This window comes from Pongo abelii, chromosome 16, assembly GCF_028885655.2.
Source record: "Pongo abelii isolate AG06213 chromosome 16, NHGRI_mPonAbe1-v2.0_pri, whole genome shotgun sequence".
NCBI classification, from domain to species: Eukaryota; Metazoa; Chordata; class Mammalia; order Primates; family Hominidae; genus Pongo; species Pongo abelii.
In genome coordinates this window covers 58868189-58894798 of record NC_072001.2, presented here as the reverse complement: position 1 = coordinate 58894798, position 26610 = coordinate 58868189, and the positions used below count along the sequence as shown (strand labels likewise).

General features: G+C 38.6%; 1 protein-coding gene across 3 annotated transcripts in view; it reads left to right on the top strand.

The window, feature by feature from the left end:
• The window catches only part of NEDD4 (NEDD4 E3 ubiquitin protein ligase), a 165615-nt gene that overhangs the window by 126364 nt on the left and 12641 nt on the right, over nucleotides 1–26610 (top strand). For all 3 annotated transcript variants that reach the window (XM_024232665.3, XM_024232666.3, XM_024232664.3), the window contains 13 exons: nucleotides 5541–5707; nucleotides 7843–7960; nucleotides 8047–8214; nucleotides 12455–12520; nucleotides 13603–13722; nucleotides 15920–16120; nucleotides 17792–17872; nucleotides 18103–18157; nucleotides 18242–18300; nucleotides 19631–19696; nucleotides 24519–24748; nucleotides 25963–26084; nucleotides 26173–26243. In XM_024232665.3, the coding sequence (XP_024088433.1) occupies nucleotides 5541–5707; nucleotides 7843–7960; nucleotides 8047–8214; nucleotides 12455–12520; nucleotides 13603–13722; nucleotides 15920–16120; nucleotides 17792–17872; nucleotides 18103–18157; nucleotides 18242–18300; nucleotides 19631–19696; nucleotides 24519–24748; nucleotides 25963–26084; nucleotides 26173–26243 (1524 nt within the window). The remainder of the gene's footprint in view (nucleotides 1–5540; nucleotides 5708–7842; nucleotides 7961–8046; nucleotides 8215–12454; nucleotides 12521–13602; nucleotides 13723–15919; nucleotides 16121–17791; nucleotides 17873–18102; nucleotides 18158–18241; nucleotides 18301–19630; nucleotides 19697–24518; nucleotides 24749–25962; nucleotides 26085–26172; nucleotides 26244–26610) is intronic.

Genomic DNA, 26610 nt, shown 5'->3' with positions numbered 1-26610 from the left:
AGCTTATATGGTGGCAGGCAAGAGAGTGTGTGCCAGGGAACTGCCCTTTATAAAACTATCAGATCTCATGAGACTTACTCACTATCATGAGAACAGCACCGGAAAAACTCACTCTCATGATTCAGTTACCTCTCACTGAGTGCCTCCCACGACACGAGGGGATTATAGAAGCTACAATTCAAGATGAGATTTGAGTGGGGACACAGCCAAACCATATTAACAGCAGTTACTGAAAGCAAAGCACACAGCGTATGGCACCAAATTGTTCTGGAGGGTTCTTATTTGTTGCCTTGCTTAACACTTTCTCCTCTGACTGAGGGCCTGCTTAGGTCTCCATAAGAACAGTGAAGCTGAGGGCCTTCCCCAGGGGCTAGGCTCTACCTCACATGCCCATGTACATTGAGAAAGAAAAGCTCTAGAACAGGTACTGAATTTGCAGCAGAGCTTTCTGGGAAAATTTTAAATGCACTAATGAGATTTTGCTTTGCAGGAGAATCTATAATAATAGAAGGAAAGACCTTTTTTTTTTTTTTTTTTTCTGGAGTCAGAGTCTTGCTCTGTGGCCCATGCTGGAATGCAGTGGTGCAATCTCAGCTCGCTGCAACCTCTGCCTCCTGGGTTCAAGTAATTCTCGTGCCTCAGCCTCCCAAGTAGCTGAGATTACAGGCATGTGCTACCATGCCTGGCTAATTTTTGTATTTTTAGTAGAGACGGAGTTTTACTATGCTGGCCAGGCTGGTCTTGAACTCCTGGCCTCAAGCCGTCCATCTGCCTCGGCTTCCCAAAGTGCTGGGACTACAGGCGTGAGCCACGGCACCCGGCCAGGAAAGAACCTTTTTTCTTCAAATCACAGAGTATAGATAGCCCCTGGTTTGGTGATCAAAGAACTCTCTTCACTTACTTGATTAACTTTTTGTTAGGTATTTTTCTCTGATTTTCGTATAATAATCATTTTTAAAGTTTTCAAGTGTTTATTCAGTAGAAGTTTCTCTACCTGGCTTTTTGGTGTACCAGAGTATCTTGAATAATGGAATTCTGTTTGAAATGAAGGATATCTGCTGTAAAGAAAGAAAATTATTGATTTAGTAACTTGAAAAAATTTAACAGCATTTCATTATTTAGTAACCTGCTCCAAGTTTTGCCCACATGCACGCATCATAGGACCCTACTCACAGTTGAGTTTCTGTGGAGAGAACTGCCTCACTTCATTTTGCGGTCTCATGTCTCAATGTTTGAATTCCCTCAGAATGCACCTTATAATTTCAGGAGATGTAAGGATGTAGGAGTTTATTTATGAAAGGGCCTAGGAATTCAAACACATGAATCTGTGCTTATTTACCTTCTGTGTAGCTAATGACTAGAGGAGTCTTGCCTAGTTCTTTGACAGCTAGTTTGTGACTGTATATATAAAATTCTACTATTTAAGTAAAACAATTGTAATTTTGAAATGAAGCTCACTCTTAGGTAGTTTGTATTCTGTAGTAAAGTATGGCTATAATAGATAATTATGTAACATTTGATTTTTGTACCATTTGCAACTTTAGGGTTAGTTGTATGTATTTTACAAAATTAACATAAAATGTTGGTTGTACCTCTGAATGCTTTCTTTCTGACCCTCTTTGACTTGATTAAATTGTGAGCAATTACATACTGGCTTTGCGCTTAGAAATTAAATAAGGTTCATTGATACTTAGAAAGTTATTTTATAAAGAATAGCAGCTGATACATATTTAATAGGAAGGCCTTCTATCCAAAAAATTGACTGTATAGAGGCATTGTATCCAGTCTTTCTAAGCCGTGTTTGATTGTACAACTCTACTTCCACAAATTTGAGACAGGTCTTTTTAAGCCCTTAATTAAATTAATTTTTGTTCTTTCTCTTCCTGAATTTACTCAGATAATATAAATACATTAAGCAGACATTTAAGAGAGAAATCTCTAAGAAACTTTAAAAGAAATATTCTTTTGGTACCATTTTTCTAGCACTGTGTATTTTTATAATCCTTTACAGCAGTAGTGAGAACTATTTTATTAATAAATTGTATTAATCTTAAAGGAAAAGTAATCAATGGTTATATTCAACCAAAAAATGTTAAATTTATATTTTCTCAAAAGAGTAAAATGTAAAAACTTACATGTTTTGGGACTGAAACCAGAAAAATACAATCTGATTCAATATATGCAAGACTAAATTTTAGGTATGCTAGATCCTGTATTATAATTTAAGGGAAAGGAAAAGAAAGAAAGAAGGAAGATAAACATGGATGGGCAGACGAAGTAAGAGGATATAGGGAAAGAAGAGAATGAAATTTGGGCAATAAAAAGAAAAAAATAGGGATAACAATTCTTATAAAAGAGGTAAAAATAAAAAAAAAAAAAAGAAGAAAGGTTGGGCACAGTGGCTCATGCTGGTAATCCCAGCACTTTGGGAGACCAAGGCAGGAGGATTGCTTGAGCCCAGGAGTTTGAGACAAGCCTGGGCAACATAATGAGACCCCATCTCTACAAAAGACTTAAAAATTAGCTTGGCATGGTAGTACGCACCTAAAGCCTGAGGTGGAAGATTGCTTGAGCTCAAGAGGTCAAGGTTGCAGTGAGCTGTGATGGCATCACTGCACTCCACCCTAGGTGTCAGAATGAGACCGTGTCGAGAGAGAGAAGAAAGAGAGAAATTCCCATCCAGACCGTTTCTCCCAAAATAATTTATTCTGTCATCTTCCTCCCCCACTACTCGTCACTTTCTATACAGAGCTAGCCAAACTAGATCAACCTTGCTGCAGAAACCCCTATCCATTTCTCCCTGCTACAAAAAAACATTCCTTTCCTTCCCAACTCTTTTCCCTGAGGCCTCGTTTTCAGGTCTAGCCTTCCAACATAGAAGAATTCTCTTCCATCTTGGAAGCAGTCCACTGCCTGTCACACAGCAGTCATTTACTGCTGATCTCCAGGCCTAGAACAGAAGCTCTATGTATCTAAGGAAATTATTCTGTTTCAGTTATCAAAGTACCAAAAATGTTTGCCACTTTGTCATTTGCTCTTTTTTTTTTAATGTTATTTAGTAGTTTTGGCCATATACAAATGTGGGTGTTTTGTTGTCAAATTTATGGATCTTCTCTTTCATGCCTTCAAGGTTTGGTGTCATACTTAACAGTGTCCCACTTTTAAAATATATTTCTAAAATTTTCAAAAGTTTTTTACTAATACTTTTTGGTTTCACTTTTAAACATTTAGATATTATTCAGTCTGTAACTTATCCTGATATAAGGCATGAGGTAGGGATTCAAGTGAAGTTTTTTCCAAATGGGTGCCCATTTTCTAAGTAATCTGCCTATTTTGCCACAGATTTAAAATGTGTTTATCATATTCTAAATTCCTATAAAGTTTTTTTGTTTTTTTTTTTGTTTTGTTTTTTGTTTTTTGAGACAGAGTCTTGCTCTATCGCCCAGGCTGGTGTGCAGTGGTGCGATCTCAGCTCACTGCAACCTCTGCCTCCTGGGCTCAAGCAATTCTCCTACCTCAGCCTCTTGAGTAGCTGGGATTACAGGTGCCCGCCACCATGCCCGGCTAATTTTTGTATTTTTAGTAGAGATGGGGTTTCACCATGTTGGCCAGGATGGTCTCAAACTCCTGACCACAAGTGACCCCCTCACCTCAGCTTCCCAAAGTGCTGAGATTGCAGGCGTGAACCACCGTGCCCGGCCGGAATTCCTATAAAGTCGAGTTTCTTTCTGGGCAAATCTATTGAGCTGCCTGTCGATGCATGCATCAGAACCACACAGCTTTAATTGTTGTCATTTATAATGTGTTTTTATCTGGTAGGGTTGATCTTCACTTCTTGCTTTTCTTTTTAAAAATTGTGCTGCTTATTCCTGCTTGTTTATGTTTCTATTGAACTTGAGAGTTGCCTTGTATCTTTTTTTTTTTTTTTTTTTTCTTATGAGACAGAGTTTCACTCTTGTTGTCCAGGCTGGAGTACAATGGCGTGATTTCGGCTCACCATCACCTCCGCCTCTCGGGTTCAAGTAATTCTCCTGCCTCAGCCTCTCAAGTAACTGGGATTTACAGGCATGCGCCACCACACCTGGCTAATTTTGTATTTTTAGTAGAGATGGGGTTTCTCCATGTTGGTCAGGCTGGTCTCAAACTCCCAACTTCAAGTGATCTGCCTGCCTCGGCCTCCCAAAATGCTGGAGTTATAGGCCTGAGCCACCGCACCTGGCCTATTTTTTTTTGTTTAATCATAACAGTTTTGTTGGAATCTTGGCAAATTTATAGATTAACTTGGGAAGAATTGACACCTTTGTGAGACTGAGTCTTCCCAGCCAAGAACAGACTATGTCTTTCCCTTATTTAGGTCTTCTTTTGTGTCATTTTGGGAGCATTTTAAAGTTTTCTTCACCAGTTTATTTCAGTTTCTAATGCTTTCCTAACCAATCAGTATTTAATAGAATCTTTGACCTACTGCCTTTTCTTTTATGAGGTTTCTCATATAAAAGCATTAACTCTTGCTACTCTTTTCTATCAATTCCTTACTTTAACTGCCCTAACTAAGGCTTTATGTTAATTTTGCCCCTTGTTAGTCTCTGAGAAACCAAACTTCTCAGTGCATTTTTAAAAAATCTTTCTTTGGCTGTTTTATGACTTGATAAAATGCCTTACCTTGGTGCAGAGGAGAAAGAGAGAAATCAGACAAGGGAATCAGAATGACTTTTCCATCACTAGAGAGTTCACTGTAGCAGTTATTTCTAAATCATTTGCCTTCCCCATCTTGCCCCTCTGTATATTTGACCTTTATCAAATGATTTTTTCCATGTGTCAGATAGTTACTGATTTCTACCATAAGCAAGGTGCTTTCTCTGTGGGAAAGACAATGACCAATAAGAAATAATCCTTGCCCTTCATTCAGCTGATAATTTAGAGAATAGCCTAAGATTACACTAGTAGTTTAAACTATACTTCTCAATTTCTCAGTACTTTCCAACTTCCCATGGTTGTTTATTTAAAAGATTTTTTGTCCTTTTTTTCTATTAGATTTTTTAAAATTTTATTTTTGATTGACAATAATTGTATATATTTATGGAGGACAATGTGATGTTTTGATACATACTTACAATGCAAAATGATTAAATCAGTCTAATTAAATCTGTCACCTCACATACTTTTATTACTTTTTTGTTATGAAAATTTTAAATAGATTTGTTTTAAAGTTCTGTTTTATTGTTGTTTTGAGATGGGGTCTGGTTCTGTCACCCAGGAAGAACCTGATGGAAACTTTACAGGCTTGTGCCTTTAAAGTTTTTTTTGAAAAAATTTTGGACAATTTTAAACAAAATTTAAATGGTTATCATTTTTGCAAAAAAAGTCTTCATTATCATAAAGTATTTACATTATGGTCTTAAAAGTTGAGGATTATTTATTCTGTCTATGCATAATTTCTAAAACTTGATATAATAGATCTCTTTTTAAATTTCCTTTAGCATATAATTTATAAAGTTAAAAAAATCATGCGTAAACTTAATTGCTGCCATCCTGTTTTTCAGCCTGGCTGGGTTGTTTTGGACCAACCAGATGCTGCTTGCCATTTGCAGCAACAACAAGAACCTTCTCCTCTACCTCCAGGGTGGGAAGAGAGGCAGGATATCCTTGGAAGGACCTATTATGTAAACCATGAATCTAGAAGAACACAGTGGAAAAGACCAACCCCTCAGTATGTGCTGATGGCTTTCACAATTTTAATCTGGAAACACTTTAACTGCGAATTTTCATTTTGAAGTCATGTCTCAGATGGATGCATAACAGTATAATGATCCATAAACTATAAGAATACTAGGATTTTTATTGCCCAGGACTTTAAAAATCCTAACTCTGCTGTTTTCGTTTTTTAAATGACTTGATAATATTCAAAATTACTTGACTCTAGATACTACCCTTTTAATTGCGTCTTAATTTTAATAGGTTTTTAATTTTATGTAGCCACAAATGGTACATTTTTATTTTTAGGCTGAATTAGAAGTCTTGGAGAATTTTTGTAGTTTGTTATTAAAATATAAAATGTTAATTTCTACAGTACTCTATTTTTAAAATATAAATTATTTGTAAAATATAAAGGACTCAATAATAAGGGTATTATGTTAAACGCCCATTTGACAGTCTGGTCAATGTCCACATAACTTCCAGCATGCACAGATCAAGGACGGAATGACTTTCAACATATTCTAACTTATGTCTCCTCAGTGATTTTTTTTATTATTAGACTGTATATACGTTTATAAAAGCTCCCATTATTCATATTTATTCTCAAATCCCCTTCCATTTTTCCTTCCATATAGTCTTATAAAGTCTTCCTTTAATCTTCTGTTTGAAACATACTTGTAATTTTTTAATGTGTTCATTAGCCTCCTAATTTTTGGCTTTGATATTTTGTGCCTGATATATGCCAAGCACTTTCATAGATATTTTCTGTTCTCAAATCCTTCCAAAACAAATCAGCAATTCGAGTACTTCATGGCACAGAAGCTTCAGTCTTCATAGAGTGACGTACAGACTGCAAAGCTGAAGACACTATAAAATTCTGCAGAATTGCCCTGTTGCATACCTCAGTATTATGGCAAGCCTTACATGAGCAAAATCACATTTCTTTCACTGTGGCTGATGTCATTTTCAGGTAGCCAAAATCAAATATTTAGGGGGAAAAAAAACTGAAGCATACCCTTAGAACCGTGTATCAAAATTATGTTTTCATTAGCTATGGTACAGTAAGAACTGGTCTTCTGACTAGCCTGAGCTCATGTCGCATTAAATAAATTAACAATAATTTTATTATTAAATATTTGAACAAAATTCTTGATCTGATAGACTGGTTATATTAAATGCAAATAGTTAGAATAATATAAATGACTGGGGTAAGGGTGTTCAATCTGATTTTTTTAATTTTAATTTCTGTGGGTCCCTAGTAGGTATATATGTTTGTGGGGTACATGAGAGGTTTTGATACAGGCATGCAAGGCATAATAATCACATCATGTAAAATGGGGTATCCATCCTCACAAGCCTTTATCCTTTTTGTTACAAACAATCCAATTATAGTTTTCTGGTTGTTTTTAAATGTACAAGTAAATTATTATTGACTGTAGTCACCTGTTAAGCTATCAAATACTAGGTCTTATTCATTCTTTCTTTTTTTTTTTAATACTCATTAACCATCCAATTTGATTCATTGTACCTCTCCTAAGCTCAGACAAATCTTTACTATTACCTTTTTCAGGACAGGCTCATGACTGTATATTACAAAAAACAGATACCATTCCTAATAGATATGTAATTCCTAAACCATTAAGCTTTTCATTATAAAGTTCTTACACTGTCTTTCATTCTGCCCTTCACATTGATGCATGGAGTACTCTACTCCTGGCTTAAGACCGATTCTAGAAAATGTACTATCTGATTCACAAAGATGTATGTATGTGTAACTCTATTACTCTTATAATAACATGGCAAAATAATATAATGAAATAGTCTATGAAGCGCTCTGATATTTATTCATTCAACAAATATTTTTGAGTACCTATGTGTGTTGGACATTATCCTAGACATAGTGACAAACTAAAATATCAAATCAGACATGTTATACCTTTTCACAAAACCTTAAACTCCGTAAGGTACTCTAAATATACCAGTCTGCCTACCCATGATTGAATCTTTGCATGTTGAAATAGCCTTTGGTCAAAGACAATAAATTTTTTTATTGATCTAATGTAGTTTTTTTTCAACAATCACAGAATCTTTGACAATCATTTTAACTACTTAAGACATGGATGATGGCTTTTTATACTTCCAATATAGGGACAACCTCACAGATGCTGAGAATGGCAACATTCAACTGCAAGCACAACGTGCATTTACCACCAGGCGGCAAATATCCGAGGAAACAGAAAGTGTTGACAACCGAGAGTCTTCCGAGGTATAAGTAGTTTCCTAGTTCTCCTTGAAAGACACATGCTATAGCAATAAAGTGTGTGTGGCTTAAGCTTATTCTGTTCATTTTAGAACTGGGAAATTATAAGAGAAGATGAAGCCACCATGTATAGCAGCCAGGCCTTCCCATCACCTCCACCATCAAGTAACTTGGATGTTCCAACTCATCTTACAGAAGAATTGAATGCCAGACTCACCATTTTTGGAAATTCAGCCATGAGCCAGCCAGCATCCAGCTCAGTAAGACGCTCTTAGATTTTGTTACGGCTTCAGTAGTTTATATTATGGATATTATACTATTCAACAACTAACTTTTATGTAAAATTTTGTCTTAAATGCAATAATATGTAATAATATGTTAGGGACCTTGGGACTTTACAACATGGTCATTTTTCAAATATCCTCATTAATAGTATGGACCAGAGTCATGGCATCCAAATTTCCATTATGTCAGTGCCCTCCAGTCAAAAATCACTAGGGACACATTTGTCATTGAACAAGTTGGGTTTATTATTCATTTCAGCAAGGGAGAACACGCACCATTGGTGTTTTGGTAGCAGAATGTTAGAAAAGACTTCAAGGATTTGGGTTCCTGTTAGGTGATTTTGAAGAGGGTTTTAGGAAGCAGGACTTTGTTCTACATGAGATGCTGTTGGGAAGCAGGGATAATTCTGTGATTTTGTATCTCAAATCTTATCTGTAGTGAGGCTAAAGCTATGATTAGCAAAGTAGAATAGTCACTCACATTTGCCAGGATAGGGAAATGTTTGGTATTTTGTGGCTTGGACAGTGTTCATGTTTTGTCTATATTCAGCCACAATTACAGAGTGGTCTTGATTTTTTCTTGATCTTACCTATGAGTGCCATGCCAGCTCCTGGATGTTAGGGACTGCTTTTCTCTCTCCCAGTTATGCTGAAGTTGGTTTTTTGTTTGTTTGTCTGTTTGTTTGTTTGTTTGTTTTGAGACATCTCACTCTGTCACCTAGACTGGAGTACAGTGGTGCTATCTCGGCTTACTGCAAACTCCACCTCCCAGCTTCAGGCGATTCTCATGCCTCAGCCTCCTGAATAGCTGAGATTACAGGTGCACACCACCACGTCCAGCTAATTTTTGTATTTTTAGTAGAGATGGAGGAGTTTCACCCTGTTGGCCAGGCTGGTCTTGAACTCCTGGCCTCAAGTGATCCACCCGCCTCAGACTCCCAAAGTGCTGGGATTACAGGCATGAGCCACTGCTTCTGGCCTGAAGTTTTAACATTATATCACAGATGTCACCAACAGGTATATATGAATAAGAACTGATATACTTTGACTAAACAAGGAGATAGATGACATTTTCACTTCAGCCACCACTGTAAAAACTGTTGTCCATAGGGTTCAGAATAAAGTATCCCAGCATATGCTTCCACGATGAGAACTTCATAGCTAGCTGTCTAATATGTATCATCAAGGGAGATTCAGTAGTAGACAAAGATTATCCTCTGAGGATGCTATTTGTCATTTCCAGTTGAGGTTTCCCTGCCTTTCATTTAGTTAGTAAATATTTATTGAGAGCAGATCACATATATGCAAGGTACTATATGCTAGTTACTGAGGATACATCAGTAAATAAAATTAACAATATCTCCTGCCTTCATGGGACTTATATTCTAGTGCAGAAGAAAGCAAACTACAACTGGTGGGCCAAATTGGCAGCTGCCTGTTATGAATAATTACCACTGGAGTATAGCCACATCATTTGTTTAGGTATTGCCCATCTCTGCTTTCACACGACATCATCTGAATTAAGTAGTTACAGCAGCAACCATATGGCCCACAGCCAGTATTTACTGTCTGGATCTTAACAGGAAACGTGTGCTAACCTCTGCTCTAGCATCTTCTTCAAGAAGCTTCACAGTAGATAGTTGTACGTGAATATGAATATCCGCCAGTAAATCCGCCTGCCTGCCTCCTGCCCTTCCTTTCTTCCATTTGTCTGTTCTGTCTTCCATTCATTTCATTTTTTCACAGGGGAGTGGGACAGGTCAGTCAAAGACCTAAAGAATAAACTACATTAGGCTGGGCGTGGTGGCTCATGCCTATAATCCCAGCACTTTAGGAGGCTGGGATTACAGATGGGCTGAGGTCAGGAGTACAAGACCAGCCTGGGCAACATGGCGAAACCTTGTCACTACTAAAAATACAAAAATTAGCTGGGTGTGGTGGTGCACACCTGTAATCCCAGCTACTTGGGAGGCTGAGGTGGAAGAATTGCTTGAACCCAGGAGGCAGAGGTTGCAGTGAGCCGAGATTGCACCATTGCACTTCAGCTTGGGTGACAGAGTGAAACTCCATCTCAAGACAAAAAAAGAATAAACCATATTGATTTGCTGATGATAAATCACATATGATCCCATTCCCCTTCTTCCTGGTATTTTTTTTACTTCAAGTAATACATGGCAACCATATAGTGTAATACTATGCAGCCATTGAAGAGAACAAGGTGGGCTCGAGTGTATATGTTGGATGGAACAATCCCTGAGAGATGCTGGTAAATGAAAAACAGCAAGGTACATAACAGTATGTTTGTTACACCAGAATTTATGTAAATTATTGAAATGCAGAGCATAAATATTTGTATAATTTACTTGAGGACTAAAGAGGAAACTAATAATGTTGCTTGCCTCTGAAGAGAGGCAAAGAATGAACAGGATATATATTGTTTGTACCTTTTGTTTTTTTGAGATAGGGTCTCACTCTGTTGCCCAGGCTGGAATGCAGTAGCATGATCACAGCTCACTGCAACCTCAAACTTCTGGGCTCAAGGGATTCTCCCACCTCAGCCTCTGGAGTAGCTGGTACTATAGGCACATGCCATTGTACCCCTGCTAATTTTTTAAAAAATTTTTTGTAAAGACTTGGAATAGTATTGTTTCTCAGGCTTCTTTCGAATTTTATAACATGTATGAGTGTTACCTATTTTAAAAAATATTTTTAAAGCACTGTATGGTTATGGTTACAAATTGAGACTGTATTTAGGTATATAAAATAAAACTTAAGGCTGGGCATCTTGGCTCACACCTGTAATCCCAGCACTTTGAGAGGCCTCTTTGAGAGGCAGATCACATGAGGTCAGGAGTTCGAGACCAGCCTGGCCAACATGGCAAAACCTCGTCTCTATTAAAAATACAAAAATTAGCCAGGTGCGGTGGCACATGTCTGTAATCCCAGCTACTCGGTAGGCTGAGGCAAGAGAATTGCTTGAACCTGGGAGGTGGAGGTTGCAGTGAGACAAGATCGCACCACTGCACTCCAGCCTGGGCAACACAGCAAGACTCTGTCTCAAAAAAAAAAATAATAATAAATAATAAATAAAAATTAAACCTTCCATCTTACCACTAATACATGTTCCCTAAGTCTCTATTAGTGATCAAAGACCTAAAGAATAAATGATATTGATTTGCTGGTGATAAATCACATTCATACGTATATAGAAACTTTTTCTGTATATTCATAAATATGCATGCATACACATATATTTGTAGATGATTTTTTAACCTGAGATCATCTTAAACCTACTTTTTGGTAACTTGCTTTTTTCACTTGCTGTCTCTTAGACATTGAACCATTTCAGTACATATAGATGTACTCCTTTAAAAACCAACTAAAACAATCATTAAACTCTGGCATATTCCATTGTACAAGTAACCCTTAAGGTATTTCACCAGTCTCTTATTGAAAGACTTTAGATTGTTTACAGTGCTATTATAAACAGTACTACAGTGGATATTCTGATTTAATTTGTATGTGCATTGTAAATTTTGGTGTCATTAAATAACAAAACTAAGATATTTCAGATAGTGATAATAGCATGTATAGAAAAACATAAGGAAAGAAAGAACATGAGATTTCCAGGAAACAAGTAGTCTGGAATGTCCACGGGGTAGATTGCGAAGTGGTAAGTGGCTGAAGAAGTCAGGAAGGGGCAGGTTGTGGTGTTCAGGAAGCATTGTTTTCTGTGCTGTCATGGGCTTCAGCTCCAGAAGGACAGGACTGGCTGTGCATTGCAGGATGCTCTGAGCCTGCAGCGTGCAGCATGGAGAATGGACTTAAGAAAGTAAGACTTGCAACGGGGAAACCTATTAGGATATTGCTGCCATTGTAATCAAAGTGACAAAAGATGAAAACGTGAAGTTAAAACAACAATAAAACTAGTAACTAAAGTGGAGAGGGAGTGTATTTGAGAATGGTTTCTGTGAGACATTCAAGAGAAGGTGTCCAGGAGGCAGTCCAGCACCGGGGGCGTGGGAGCTGGATGTGTGAACGTGTCCACATAGGGGGCTGAGAGCGACCACGTGCCTCAGCCTGCACTCTCAACATTTGCATCCTAGCCAGCCTTCTCTGTTCTGCCCTGTCGTATTTACCCTCACTACCTTAGCTGTCACTCAAAGGCAAATCACAAATCTCAAGGTATTCTTCTGTTGTCTTGTTTTTTTACAAGAATCATTCCAGCAGAAGAGGCAGCTTACAAGCCTATACTTTTGAGGAACAACCTACGCTTCCTGTGGTGAGTTTTACCCTCTCCCATCAATCAAGAAAAATATAAAATTCAGCATTTTTTTATTTTTTTTTATTTTGGAAGACTGAGTGTGAACGTTTGCTTTACAGGGAGCCAATACAGCGCAGAATGTAGGCTCCAGGTGGTGATGTTCAGGGAAGGGCCTTAAAGACAAAACATGGAGAACCGTCTCTCCCATGTTAAAAGCAAAGTCTCTGCATGCTGGTGACTGTGGGTGGTATCTGGGCTTGTCATTTGAAGTGCTGTGCTGGCTAGAGGTGATCTGCTGCATACAGCGTACAATTCAGGATCACTGTCCAGTTGCCGATGTTCTGCACGTGCACATGGCATCCAGCAGCCATGTCTGCCCTGTACATGAAGCATAGCCAGGGTTTCATCACTCAGGCATGCACTGGCACTTTAAGATATCTAAAATGTGGTTTATTTCACTAAAATGTATAATTTACCCTTTTTTTATTATAATACATGGTTTTAGTTCAAAATAAAATATAATTTGTTTTAAAGCAAACAAATAGTGAAGAAGGGATGTGGTGTTTTTTAAAGGATTCTTTCTTATTAATATTTAATTCTTCTGGCCAGGCACAGTGGCTCATGCCTGTAATCCCAACACTTTGGGGAGGCCAAGGCAGGTGGATCACGAGATCAGGAGTTCGAGACCAGCCTGGCCAATATGGTGAAACCCTGTTGATACTAAAAATAAAAAAATTAGCTGGGTGTGTTGGCACATGCCTGTAATCCCAGCTACTCGGGAGGCTGAGGCACAAGAATAGCTTGAACCCGGGAGGCACAGGTTGCAGTGAGCTGAGATCATACCACTGCACTCCAGCCTGGGCAACAGAGCAAGACTGTGTCTCTCTCTGTCTCTCTCTCTCTCTGTCTCTCTCTCTCTCAGAAAAGGCAAATATATATATATATATATATTTCTAGAAAAGGCAAAACTGTAGTAACAGAGAGTAGATGAGTGGTTGCTTGGGGCTGAGAGTAGGCATAGGGATGGAGGGAACTTTTGGGGGTGATAGAAGGATTCTTAAACTTGATGTATTTAATTCTTCTGTTATTCTTCACTTTAGCTTTTGCCTACTTCATCTGGATTACCACCAGGTTGGGAAGAAAAACAAGATGAAAGAGGAAGACCATATTATGTAGATCACAATTCCAGAACGACTACTTGGACAAAGCCCACTGTACAGGTATCCTGCAATCTATTAACTTGCTTTCTTACAGGATTTAAACTGTCACATCCCTTAAACTATTACATCACTTTGTAGTATACACTGGATACTTCTAGCACCTTCTTTTTTTTTTATTTTTTTGAGATGGAGTCTCACTCTTGTCGCCCAGGCTGGAGTGCAATGGTGTGATCGTGGCTCACTGCACCTCTGCCTCCTGGGTTCAAGCAATTCTCCTGCCTCACCCTCCCGAGTAGATGGGATTACAGGCACCCGCCACCACGCCTGGCTAATTTTTGTATTTTTAGTAGAGACAGGGTTTCACCATGTTGGCCGGGCTGATCTGAAACTCCTGACCCTAGGTGATCCACCCACCTCGGCCTCCTAAAGTGCTGGGATTACAGGCATGAGCCACCGTGCCTGGCCATAGCATCTTCTAATTATTTATTTTCTGACACTGATGTTAAGTGTCTACCTTTTCCTATGAATCTCTAATATACACGAATTACCACTTGTTATTATATAAAACAAGTACAAATGAGAATAAAGGAAAAAGCAAATGATCTAGTCTTTGGGTATTTTTGTAATTTTGTTAGGATCATTATTTTAACTAAAAGATAATCTTGGCGATTGGGATCTATTAAAGAAGTTTATGCTGGGCCGGGCAAGGTGGCTCATGCCTGTAATCCCAGCACTTTGGGAGGCCACGGTGGGAGGATCACCTGAGGTCGGGAGTTCAAGATCAGCCTGACCAACATGGAGAAACCCCGTCTCTACCAAAAATACAAAAATTAGCCAGGCGTAGTGGCGCATGCCTGTAATCCCATCTACTCAGGAGGCTGAGGCAGGAGAATTGCTTGAACCTGGGAGGCAGAGGTTGTGGTGAGCCGAGATTATGCCATTGCGCTCCAGCCTGGGCAACAAGAGCGAAACTCCATCTCAAAAAAAAAAAAAGGAAGTTTATGCTGGTGACACCTCACGCTTGGCAACAGTATCATCTATAATATTTCCTTGTAAGTGTTTAGCAAAATATTTATTTTCTCTTATCACCATGTCTCTTGTTGAGAAATGTTTTAACATTGAAAAGTGCAGAGAATAATATAGCAAATGCACATATTGTTCACACTTAGAATTACAATCATTAACAAGTTACCATATTAATTTCTAGACATTTTATTTTTAAAAATAAAGTCTTATAGATTAAATTCCTTTTAGCCAAGCTCTTGGTCCCATTCCCCAGGGGGAACCACCATCTTGAATTTGTTGTGTTTTCTAGCCTTTTTTATATACTTAGATAAAGAGCTTAAAAAATGTAAAATAAAATTAGCTGGGCGTGGTGGTGCATGCCTGTAATCCCAGCTACTTGGGAGGCTGAGGCAGAAGAATTGCTGGAACCTGGGAGGCAGAGGTTACAGTGAGCGGAGATTGCGCCCCTGTACTCCAGCCTGGGCAACAGATCAAAACTCCATCTGAAAAAAAAAGAAAGAAAAGAAAATGTAAAATATTGTTTATATGCCTGTGTTTCTAATTTTGCAACGAGAGAACACTCATTTTATTTTATAGAATGAGGTGCTGCTTGATTAAAAAAAAACTTTGCATTGATATTGTGGCCCTGTAAGTCTACACCTTTTTGCTTAACATTGTTTTAAAGCTCTGTCCATGTTGTTATTTATAGATCCAGCATATTTCTCTTAACTACTAATATTCCATCATGAATATATTGCATTTCAATTATCCATTTCTGTGGTAGATATTTGCCATTCATTTTGTCTGCCCACCATTTGAATCTACTTCTGTGTATGAGGAATTCCCCATCCTATGAGTTTTGGGAAAACAAAGATGACCTCCTCCTATAGGCACCAGAGCTCCCCTTGCAGCTAGGGCTTGAGCTTGCGGACCTCGCTCCTTCAGTCAGATGCACCCACGGCAGACTGTTAATATCTTACTGCTTGAGAATTAGTTGAGAAATTATAAATTACTGTAAAAATAAAGTTTTACAAAATAATTTATTGGAAAAATGTTATTAAATGTAATGCATTATTGAAATGTTGGGAAAATATTAACATGCCATAACTACATTTGAAAATGAGCCTCAAATATTTAGAGTCTCTTTAATGGAGGGTATGTATTCTATTTGCAGGTTAAGTACCTTTTTAACTGCATCTATTTGTGGGTTCTCGCTATAAAATATTACAATATGATTTCATTAATGTGCTAGGCCACAGTGGAGACCAGTCAGCTGACATCAAGCCAGAGTTCTGCAGGCCCTCAATCACAAGCCTCCACCAGTGATTCAGGCCAGCAGGTGACCCACCCATCTGAAATTGAGCAAGGATTCCTTCCTAAAGGCTGGGAAGTCCGGCATGCACCAAATGGGAGGCCTTTCTTTATTGACCACAACACTAAAACCACCACCTGGGTAACTTTGATACTTTTCCATTTAAATTTATAACAACAATAATCATCTCTTATGTATAGTTCCTTAAAATCTTTAAGTGTATATTAGTATAACCTATGTTTCCTAATATTCATTGAAAGATATATTGAATTCTTAATAATATTATTTGTATTCAGGAGAATGCTTATGCCTCTTTTTAATATTGTTTTGGATTATGATGGAGATGTTCATGTTTACTTCCTATTTTCAGTTTTTAGCTCACTAGCCATAAATGCTTAAGAAGATACATAGGAATAATCCTTTGCTTTTATATGAGGCTTTATAGCTCCAAAGCACTTTTGAATCCATATTTCATTTAATATCAAAAAAACCTTGTGAGGCTAAGTAGAACAAGTATTTTTATTTTAAGATAAGGCTTAAAATTGTTTAATGCTTGGCTTACCACTAATAGAAAAATTACCTAAAGGCCGGGTGCAGTGGCTCATGCCTGTAATCCCAGAACTTTGGGAGGCCGAGGGGGGCAGATCATGAGGTCAGGAGATCGAGATCGAGACCATCCTGGCTAACATGGTGAAACCCCGTTTCTACTAAAAATACAAAATAATTAGTCAGGTGTGGTGGCGGGTGCCTGTAGTCCCAGCTGTTCGGGAGGCTGAGGCTGGAGAATGGCATGAACCCAGGAGGCGGAGCTTGCGGTGAGCCAAGATCACACCACTGCACTCCAGCCTGGGCAACAGAGCAAGACTCTGTCTCAAAAAAAAAAAGAAAAATTACTTAAAATTAGCAGCAGATGAATAGATTTTAATTAATTATTAAAAGACCAACATAGCTTAAATAATACTAAAATTATTTAATAAATTAATAATATTAAAATAATATATGTAAATTAAACCAAATAAATAGAATTTTGTTCTCTTTTTTAACATTCTGAATTGGCCTTTGATAACCTTTTTGGGCTTACCTTCCTGTTATTTAAAAATATTAATCAACCCTTGAACAGATAGCTGGCAAAATGCATGTTCTGGGGCTTAGAAATATCATGTGGTCCAGGGCCAGGCACAGTGGCTCACACCTGTAATCCCAGCATTTTGGAAGACGAAGGCGCGTGGATCACCTGAGGTCCGGAGTTCAAGACTAGCCTGGCCAACATGGAGAAACCCCGTCTCTATTAAAAATACAAAAATTAGCTGGGCATGGTGGTGCATGCCTGTAATCCCAGCTACTCAGGAGGCTGAGGCAGGAGAATCCCTTGAACCTGGGAGGAAGAGGTTGCATTGAGCTGAGATGGTGCCATTGCACTCCAGCCTGGGTGACAAGAGAGACACTCTGTCTCAAAAAAAAAGAAAGAAAGAAATATCATGTGGTCCAATTTAATGTCCTACTCTTTCACCAGTTTTTACATAGAGAAAAGCCCTATATAGTGACACATTTCCTAAAGAGCGGGGCAAAAGAAATGACCAGTTAGTGGTGATCCCTGAGAACTGCTCGTTATTCCTTTTGATATTATAGCCTGACAGTGATAGATTTTAGAAGGAGAAAATATGGTGTCACATATTTAGGAAATAAAGTATAAATTGACTTTTACAAGAGAATATTTTAAATATCCATTGATGTTAGAAAACATGGTAACAGACTGACTTTGATTATTTTAAAATTTGTGTGTATCATTCTTTATTTACTCTACCAAAAAAGGAAGATCCAAGATTGAAAATTCCAGCCCATCTGAGAGGAAAGACATCACTTGATACTTCCAATGATCTAGGGCCTTTACCTGTAAGTATATAGAAATGCTAACCCATCTAACTTGGCTATCTCAAATATTTTGCATTTTCGGATATAGTAGTTCTTTATCAGCTATAATTAATATTATTATTAAAATGTTGATACCTTCTAAGAATGGAATGGAATATGCAAGTTAAATTAACCATACAACCAGTGCTATTTTTCTATCCATTCATCTAAAACCCTATCCTAAAATAATTGAAATACATTCTTAATTATAGCCAGGATGGGAAGAGAGAACTCACACAGATGGAAGAATCTTCTACATAAATCACAGTATGTGCAGTGCGATTTTTCATTGTTATTTTTTGTAATTTTCTGTGTGAGAAAGTACATCTTTTTTCTTTTTCTTCCCTTCAGATATAAAAAGAACACAATGGGAAGATCCGCGGTTGGAGAATGTAGCAATAACTGGACCAGTAAGTCTCTCTGTGCCAGTGTGCTCTGATGGGACTGTCCACTCACCTGTCTCTTCAAGAGCAGATAGTCACGGGCATAACCCTACAGGCATTGAGAGGAAAGCACATTGGCCATTCTCTCGTCTCCCCCATTTCCCATACTCCAAGTCTCAGTTATTTCAAAAGATTCTATGACGTCATTGTCCTTACCCTATGCAATAGCAGTGGGGGACAAGTGAGCCAGACAGTCAGAATGCTAAGGCAATGTGGGCTGCTGAGCTCAGGCTGGTGTCTCCCACTGTCTGAACAAGAATGATGACAGTCCTCCACAAATCAGAGAGGAGCAGAGAGTGTATGCGGATGAGGAAGCAGCAGCACCCTATCCACTCCAGGGTCATTCTTAAATTTTTTGATAGAAATCAAGCCAGGCTCACACCTGTAATCCCAGCACTTTGGGTGGCCAAGGCAGGTGGATCACCTGAGGTCAGGAGTTCGAGACCGGCCCGGCCAACGTGGTGAAACCCTGTCTCTACTAAAAATGCAAAAAAAATTAGTTGGCCATGGTGGCAGGTACCTGTAGTCTCAGCTACTTGGGAGGCTGAGGCAGGAGAATCACTTGAACCCAGGAGGCAGAGGTTGCGGTGAGCTGAGGTTGCACCACCACACTCCAGCCTAGACGACAGAGCGAGACTCCATCTCAAAAAAAAAAAAAAGAAAAAGAAAAAGAAATCATTGTAAATGCCCAGTATGTAAGACACATCCACACTTAAGTATAAATATTACCATGTATGATAATTGTACTACTCTTGAGTCAGATTGATAGGAAAATTATCCTTTTTTATAGCTGCTTTTTCCATTTTATTCAGATTTTGTTTTCTAATTCATAAAAATAAACTGAAGATACCGTTTTTTATTACTATTTACTATCTCAACATGTAGTCCTTAAATGTCTCAAAAAGGCAACTGCTTGGAGTTCAAGGGAAAAGCTTTTCACATTGTCCCTTTAATGGAGAAATCACTTTGAAAGTCTCTTTAGAAATGGAAATTTTTGTTTCTAATATTTCTCTACCTGGAAGAAACTTCCTACTTCTGGCATGCTGCATTTTAAGAATATTGCATAATGAAAATTACAGCCATAGGAATTGCTGAATACAATTTTATCTTAAACAGAGAAATTAAATAGTTTAAAGTTTTGTATTTGTTTTTCTTCTAATTAAACTTTTCTTTTCAAATATTTTTCTTTTAATGCCCTTAACTTATGTTCATAAAATACCCTGCAGGGAACTTTAAAAATTGTTCCAGAATAAAAACAACCTAAACTTCTTTATTTTTCCAAAATTTCCAACTAAAGGCAGTGCCCTACTCCAGGGATTACAAAAGAAAGTATGAGTTCTTCCGAAGAAAGTTGAAGAAGCAGGTTAGTGATGTTTGTAATAAATACTTAAGAGTCATCAATATATAGATGGAAAGTAATGGGAAATGTTTTTTTAAAGTAATAATTTGTTCTATATTTGTAACAACTTTGAATGAACAGTTTTTCCTAGAGAAAGGATGCTCATTTTTTGAGTAGCTGTGATATATCACTACAGACCATAATTAGTTTATGTCTTTATTTTTCAATATATTTTATAATATAGAGAAATGGCATTTAAAGTTTGCTTGCCAGAGCTCTAACCTGGTGTATCCTTGTGGGGTTTATGGGGCTTGATCTTTGTAGAATCTGAGCAAGAATGGCTCAGGAAATTATATTCCGGCCTAGTCTTTGACTGTGTTGGAGGACTGTCTGGATTTTTTTATGACTTTGTTGTTTTCCAGCGAAAGTCATTCATTCTCTACAGCTTCAAATGTAATGTCTCTGCATAATTTAAAAATACAATCATGAGTGGAACTGTGCTCTTGTGACTTGTCTCCTTATGCTTATCAGTTATGTTCACTACACTTTTTCCCATCGCCACGAATGCAATATGTTTGGAACTAAACTTATCATCTGTCCATCTATTTCATTTCTGTTGGTGTCTACTAGTTTTAATGCCTCTCTTACTTGTTCATCCTGTCCTCCTTTGCCTGCGGTTTAGGAATACTACCACTAGGTGGCCATATTGGGTTATACTTTCTTGCATTCTAAGCCAGAAGCTGGCTTTCACAAAGATTCAAGATGGTGGGTGGGCTACCTCAGAGTTTCACCCAAATTTTTAACAAAAATAAAACATGATAGTTTTTTTAGTGTAAACATTTTATGCCCTAATAAAATCCTTAAATATCATCAACTTTCTAAACTCATTTTTAAGGATAATTTTGTGGGCCAGGTGCAGTAGCTCATGCCTGTAATCCCAACACTTTGGGAGGTCGAGGTGGGTGGATCACTTGAGGTCAGGAGTTCAAGACCAGCTTGGCTAACGTGGTGAAACCCCCGTCTCTACTAAAAATACAAAAATTAGCTAGGTGTGATGGCACACACCTGTAATCCCGGCTACTCGGGAGGCTGAGGCAGGAGAACCACTTGAACCCAGGAGGCAGAGGTTGCAGTGAGCCAAGATCGTGCCACTGCACTCCAGCCTGGGCAACAGAGTGAGACCCTGTCTCAAAAAAAAAAAAAGAAAAAAGAAAGAAAGAATAACTTTGTGTCAAAATTTCCCTGGAAATTTGTTTTCTACTTCTAGACTTTGGGATTTTAAATGTTTGCTGATTTATTGTTCTGGTAAATATTTTCATTGTTAATGAGAATATGCTGGAGGAATAGAAGCACTAGCTTCTCCATTTGCCACTCTGAGTGGTTGAAACATGTTGTAGTATCTAATTGTTAATGTCTTCCAGGCAGCAGGAGATGGGAGACAATGCCATTACAGGCCACAAAATACAAAAAACAACCATGATAAAAGCAATTATATTTGTTGATATCTCACTGCATACCAGGCATTCTTCTTAGAAGTTTACATATGTTATTCATTTAATGTCTACAACAACTCTGTAAGGAAGGGACTACTATTACCTTTCACAGATGAGGAAACTGAGGCACAGAGAGAACAGGTAGTGTGATCAAGTCTCATGGTTATTAAGTAGAAAAGCTAAGTGGTCTAGCTCCAGATCCCATCTTCCTAAGCAACATGACATATCATATTGGTGACGAAGAGAATTAAGAGAGAAATTAATTAATTTGTATGGAAATTACCCAGAATACAACAAAGGTATGTAAAGGGATAAACATATAAAAGAAAGGTTAAAAGACATGAAGTCACTCCAGAAGGAGGGGACCAAGATCATGAAGAAGAGAAGGCTAAGAATATGAATTCTCACATTAATAAAAAGGCCCAAGCAGTACTTCAAAAATAAAATCTGTATCTAGACACATCATAGCAAAAGAGCAGAACACTTAGAATGTGAGAACGTGTAGCACCAAAACAGAAATAAAGAATATTAAAAACACCAGGTGCAGTGGCTCATGCCTGTAATCCCAGCACTTTGGGAGGCTGAGGCAGGAGGATTACTTGAGCTCAGGAGTTCAAAGCTGCACTGAGCTATAATCATGCCACTGCACTCCAGCCTGGATGACAGAGCAGTACTCTGTCTCAAAAAAAAAAAAGAAAAAGAAAAATTAAAAACCGGTGCTTGAAAGCCGTGTACTGTCTTTAACCTTTTCCTCTTCCTTATCCTCAACATCTCATAGTTAGGAATAATGATGGCTAATAATTACCATATGCCAGATACTGTGTAAGCATTTTTAATGCATGGAGTTGAAACAACTCCATGGGGGTAGCTATCATTATTATTACCCCTATTTTATAGATGAGGAAACTAATCCTTAGAAAAGACGTAACCTGCCCAAAGTCTCACTCCTAGTGAATGGTGGAGTCAAGATTTGAACACAGGGCCAGATTCCAGAATGCATGCACTTGTCTACTACTCAGTTCAAACACTGAAGTTTCTCCTGTACCCCTCTCTTCTTCCACTACCATTGCTCCGTCACAGGTCCCTCTGTCTTCTCTCACTGAGCTATTCCAGGGGTCTTTAACTGACCAGTGTGCCTCTTGTTTCTCGTCTTTAAAACCACCCTTTACACCCTGTCCCGTCAGCTTCTGAGAACCCAGCGATCTGACCGTGTGGCTCCCCAACCCAGAAACTCTCTTCTCAACTGCATTCACACTGTCCACCCTCTGGCCCCAGACTACTTTTTTGCATTTTTTCACTATAATCCCTGCTTTCTTTCCCTTCCACTCCCTTCTTCTCCTTCTGTGCCCTCTAGGTATTAAATATATCAGACCCCTCATGTATGCCGTTCCTCCGTCCTTCCCTCCCTTTCTCTGTCTAAAGACTTCCTCTCAAAGCCTTCTTGATTGCCTCATTTGAAGTCAATAGCTCAGTCTTTTATGCCCTGCAGAACATTGCTTCCATCTCTGTCATCAGCAATTGTCCTCCTATTTTAAGTCTCAGAATTAGCAGCATTTACACTTGTTTTTCACATATGCGCCAGATGAGAAACTCCTTGAGGAAGCAACGACATCTTACCCTATGTTTTTATTCCCTTTATTCCCCATCGTTGGCCCTACTACAATACCACCTGGCCCAGAGTAGGCCTTTGATAAATGCTTACCTGCACCAGCTGCCTAGTATCCAGTCTAAAGTTGCTTTTCTGCAAGCTTACCATTTTTTTAATGACATAAGCAGTATAGGAAACTGCTCATATCATGCTTATATTGCTTATATCAACTGCTTACATTATTATGTTTCTATAGGGCTTTCCATTTTCCCTAAATAAATTGAGAATGAAATTGATTTTTTTTCCTTAGAGCTAACCTTGTTTTTTGGAGGTGACAGAATATTGATGGCATGTTTTCTCTTACTGGTTTCCCCTGGAAATTTGCCCATGAAGTATTGAGGAATAAAATATTTAGATACATCTTTTGTAAAATTTACAATAAGTTCTGCCTAAAGCATAGTTGTGTACATTTGTCACATAAGCAAAGAATGTACAAAAGATTAGTGAGGCAATGTAGCTCCACTAATTAAGAGCACAGACTCAGGAGCTAAGACTTTCTTAAGTTGTCTTCTTCAGTTTTATGTGTAAAATGAAAACAATAATAGTAGCTTTTGCATAGTGTTGTTATAAGGTTAAATGAGTTAACCTGCCATTCCAGGGGACCCATGCCTGGTTGTATTAGTCTGTTTTCATGCTGCTGATAAAGACATACCCGAGACCGGGCAATTTACAAAAGAAAGAGGTTTATTGAACCTACAGTTCCATATGGCTAGGGAGGCCTCACAATCATGGCAGAAGGCAAGGAGGAGCAAGTCACATCTTACGTGGATGGCAGCAGGCAAAGAGAGAGCTTGTGCATAGAAACCATTAGATTTCGTGAGACCCATTCACTATCACGAGAACAGTGGGGGAAAGACCCGCCCCCATAATTCAATCACCTCCCACTGGGTTCTTCCCATGACACATGGGGATTGTGGGAGTTACAATTCAAGATGAGATTTGGGTAGGGACACAGCCAGAACATACCACTGGCACAGTCTGTAAATGTCACCATCTGTTAATGAGTGAAGGAAGATAGACTCCAGGGAGGAAAGTAGAGGTAGGGAAAACCCTGAACGGACAGGCACAACAGCTAGCAGGCAGTGGCTATCCTACAGCTCACAGAACGGTGTTCATTGGAACTTAATATGAAAAGGACTGTTAACAAAATGCCTTCATGGGGGCATTACTATCACCATCAATAGCTTCTTTAGGCTGGGTACCGTGGCTCATGCCTGTAATCTCAGCACTTTGGGAGGCCAAGGCGGGAGGATTGCTTGAGCTTAGGAGTTTGAGACCAGCCTGGGCAAGATGGCAAGACCTCAAAAACTTAAAAAATTAGCCAGGCATGATGGCATGCGCCTATGGTCCAGTTACTTAGGAGTTGGAAGCAAGAGGATCACTTGAGCCCATGAGGTCGAGGCTGCAGTAAGCCATGTTCACGCCACTGCACTCCAGCCTGGACTACAGAGCTGTCTCCAAAAAAAAAAAAGCTTCTTCAGATATAAAGAAGTCTATATTACTAAGTGATGAGAGAAAATGCAGGAACTCTCTCATACCATAGAGGAAACCAAGACAATATACCTAGTTGTGTTTTCCCTGAGTATATTACGTAAGGAAAAAGAGACTTGGACACAGGGTGTAGAGGGAATGTTATAACTTTATGAGAGAGAGGTTTGTTATTATGTTGAACTGATTTAAACAATAAGTCTCTCTGGATTTTCAGAATGACATTCCAAACAAATTTGAAATGAAACTTCGCCGAGCAACTGTTTTTGAAGACTCTTACCGGAGAATTATGGGTGTCAAGAGAGCAGACTTCCTCAAGGCTCGACTGTGGATTGAGTTTGATGGTGAAAAGGGATTGGATTATGGAGGAGTTGCCAGAGAATGGTTCTTCCTGATCTCAAAGGAAATGTTTAACCCTTATTATGGGTTGTTTGAATATTCTGCTACGTAAGTACCTTTACAATGATTATAGGCAGAAAAAGAAAAATCACTGTTTTAAAAGTAAGAGTTGGCTGGGCGCAGTGGCTCATGCCTGTAATCCCAGCACTTTGGGAGGCCGAGGCGGGCGGATCATGAGGTCAGGAGATCGAGACCATCCTAGCTAACACGGTGAAACCCTGTCTCTACTAAAAATACAAAAACTTACCCAGGCGTGGTGGCGGGCACCTGTAGTCCCAGCTACTCGGGAGGCTGAGGCAGGAGAATGGCGTGAACCCGGGAGGCGGAGCCGAGATCGCGCCACTGCACTCCAGCCTGGGCAACAGAGCAAGACTCCTCTAAAAAAAAAAAAAAATTACCGTTTTAGCCATTTTAAATATACAATTTAGAGTCATTACACACATTCACATTGTTGTGCTGCCATCACCACTATCCAACTCCAGAACTTTTTCATCTTCCCAAAATGAAACTCTATACCCAGTAAGCACTCGCTCCCCATTCCCTGGCAGCCACCATTGTGCTTTCTGTCCCTATGAATTTGACTCCTCTGGGTACCTCACATAAGTGGAATCATTCAATATTTGTCTTTTTGTGACCGGCTCATTTCACTTAACATGATGTCCTCAGGGTTCATCCATGTTGTAGCATGTATCAGAATGTCCTTCCTTTTTAAGGCAGAATAATATTCCATTATTTTTGCATATAATGCTTTGTTTAGGCTGGGCGTGGTGGCTCATGCCTGTAATCCCACCACTTTGGGAGGCCGAGGCAGGTGGATCACAATGCCAGGAGTTCAAGACCAGCCTGGCCAACATAGTAAAACCCTGTCTCTACTAAAAATACAAAAATTAACCAGGCATGGTGGCAGGAGCCTGTAATCCCAGCTACCTGGGAGGCTGAGACAGGAGAATCACTTGGACTTGGGAGGCGGAGGTTGCAGTGAGCTGAGACCATGCCATTGCACTCCAGCCTGGGCGACAGAGCAAGACTCCATCTCAAAAACAAACGAACAAACAAAACTTTGTTTATACATTCATCTGCCAAAGGACATTTGGGTTATTTCCACTTTTTGACAGAAATTACTATTTTTAAAACCATTAAATCGAGTGGAGGAATGTGGTTCTAATAGTGGTAAACAACTCTTAAAGGAGGAAGATTATTTGTAATTATTTGTTATATTACAGTTTTTCAAATGAAGTATTTAAATGGGGTTGTCTTTACAGGGACAATTATACCCTACAGATAAATCCAAACTCTGGGTTGTGTAACGAAGATCACCTCTCTTACTTCAAGTTTATTGGTCGGGTAGCTGGAATGGCAGTTTATCATGGCAAACTGTTGGATGGTTAGTATTAAGTATAAACTTTTTACAATGTAATTACCTGTTTTCTTTCACTTGGTAATCATCCTAAATGTATTTGGTTTTTTGCAAGGTTTTTTCATCCGCCCATTTTACAAGATGATGCTTCACAAACCAATAACCCTTCATGATATGGAATCTGTGGTATGTCTTTTTCACTTAAAGTATAGACGAAGTATAATTTAACAAGCAACTTGAACATTTTGAAGAATTTGCTTTTAATGACATGGAAATTAATATATTATCATGTTTCAAAATACAAATGAACTTTTTCCTCAACATTTTATTATGAAAATTTTCTAACATATAATAAAGTTTGAAGAATTTTACATTGGACAGTTGTATATCCACTACTCACAATTGCTTTTTTCTGGATTTACTTTATCACATACCTATCTGTCTATCGATCAGTCTATCTTAGTTTCTTCATGCGTTTCAGAGTAAGTTATAGATAACATTAAACATCCCACTAAATACTTCAATAGGTTGTACAAGTTATGTGTCTTTTGAA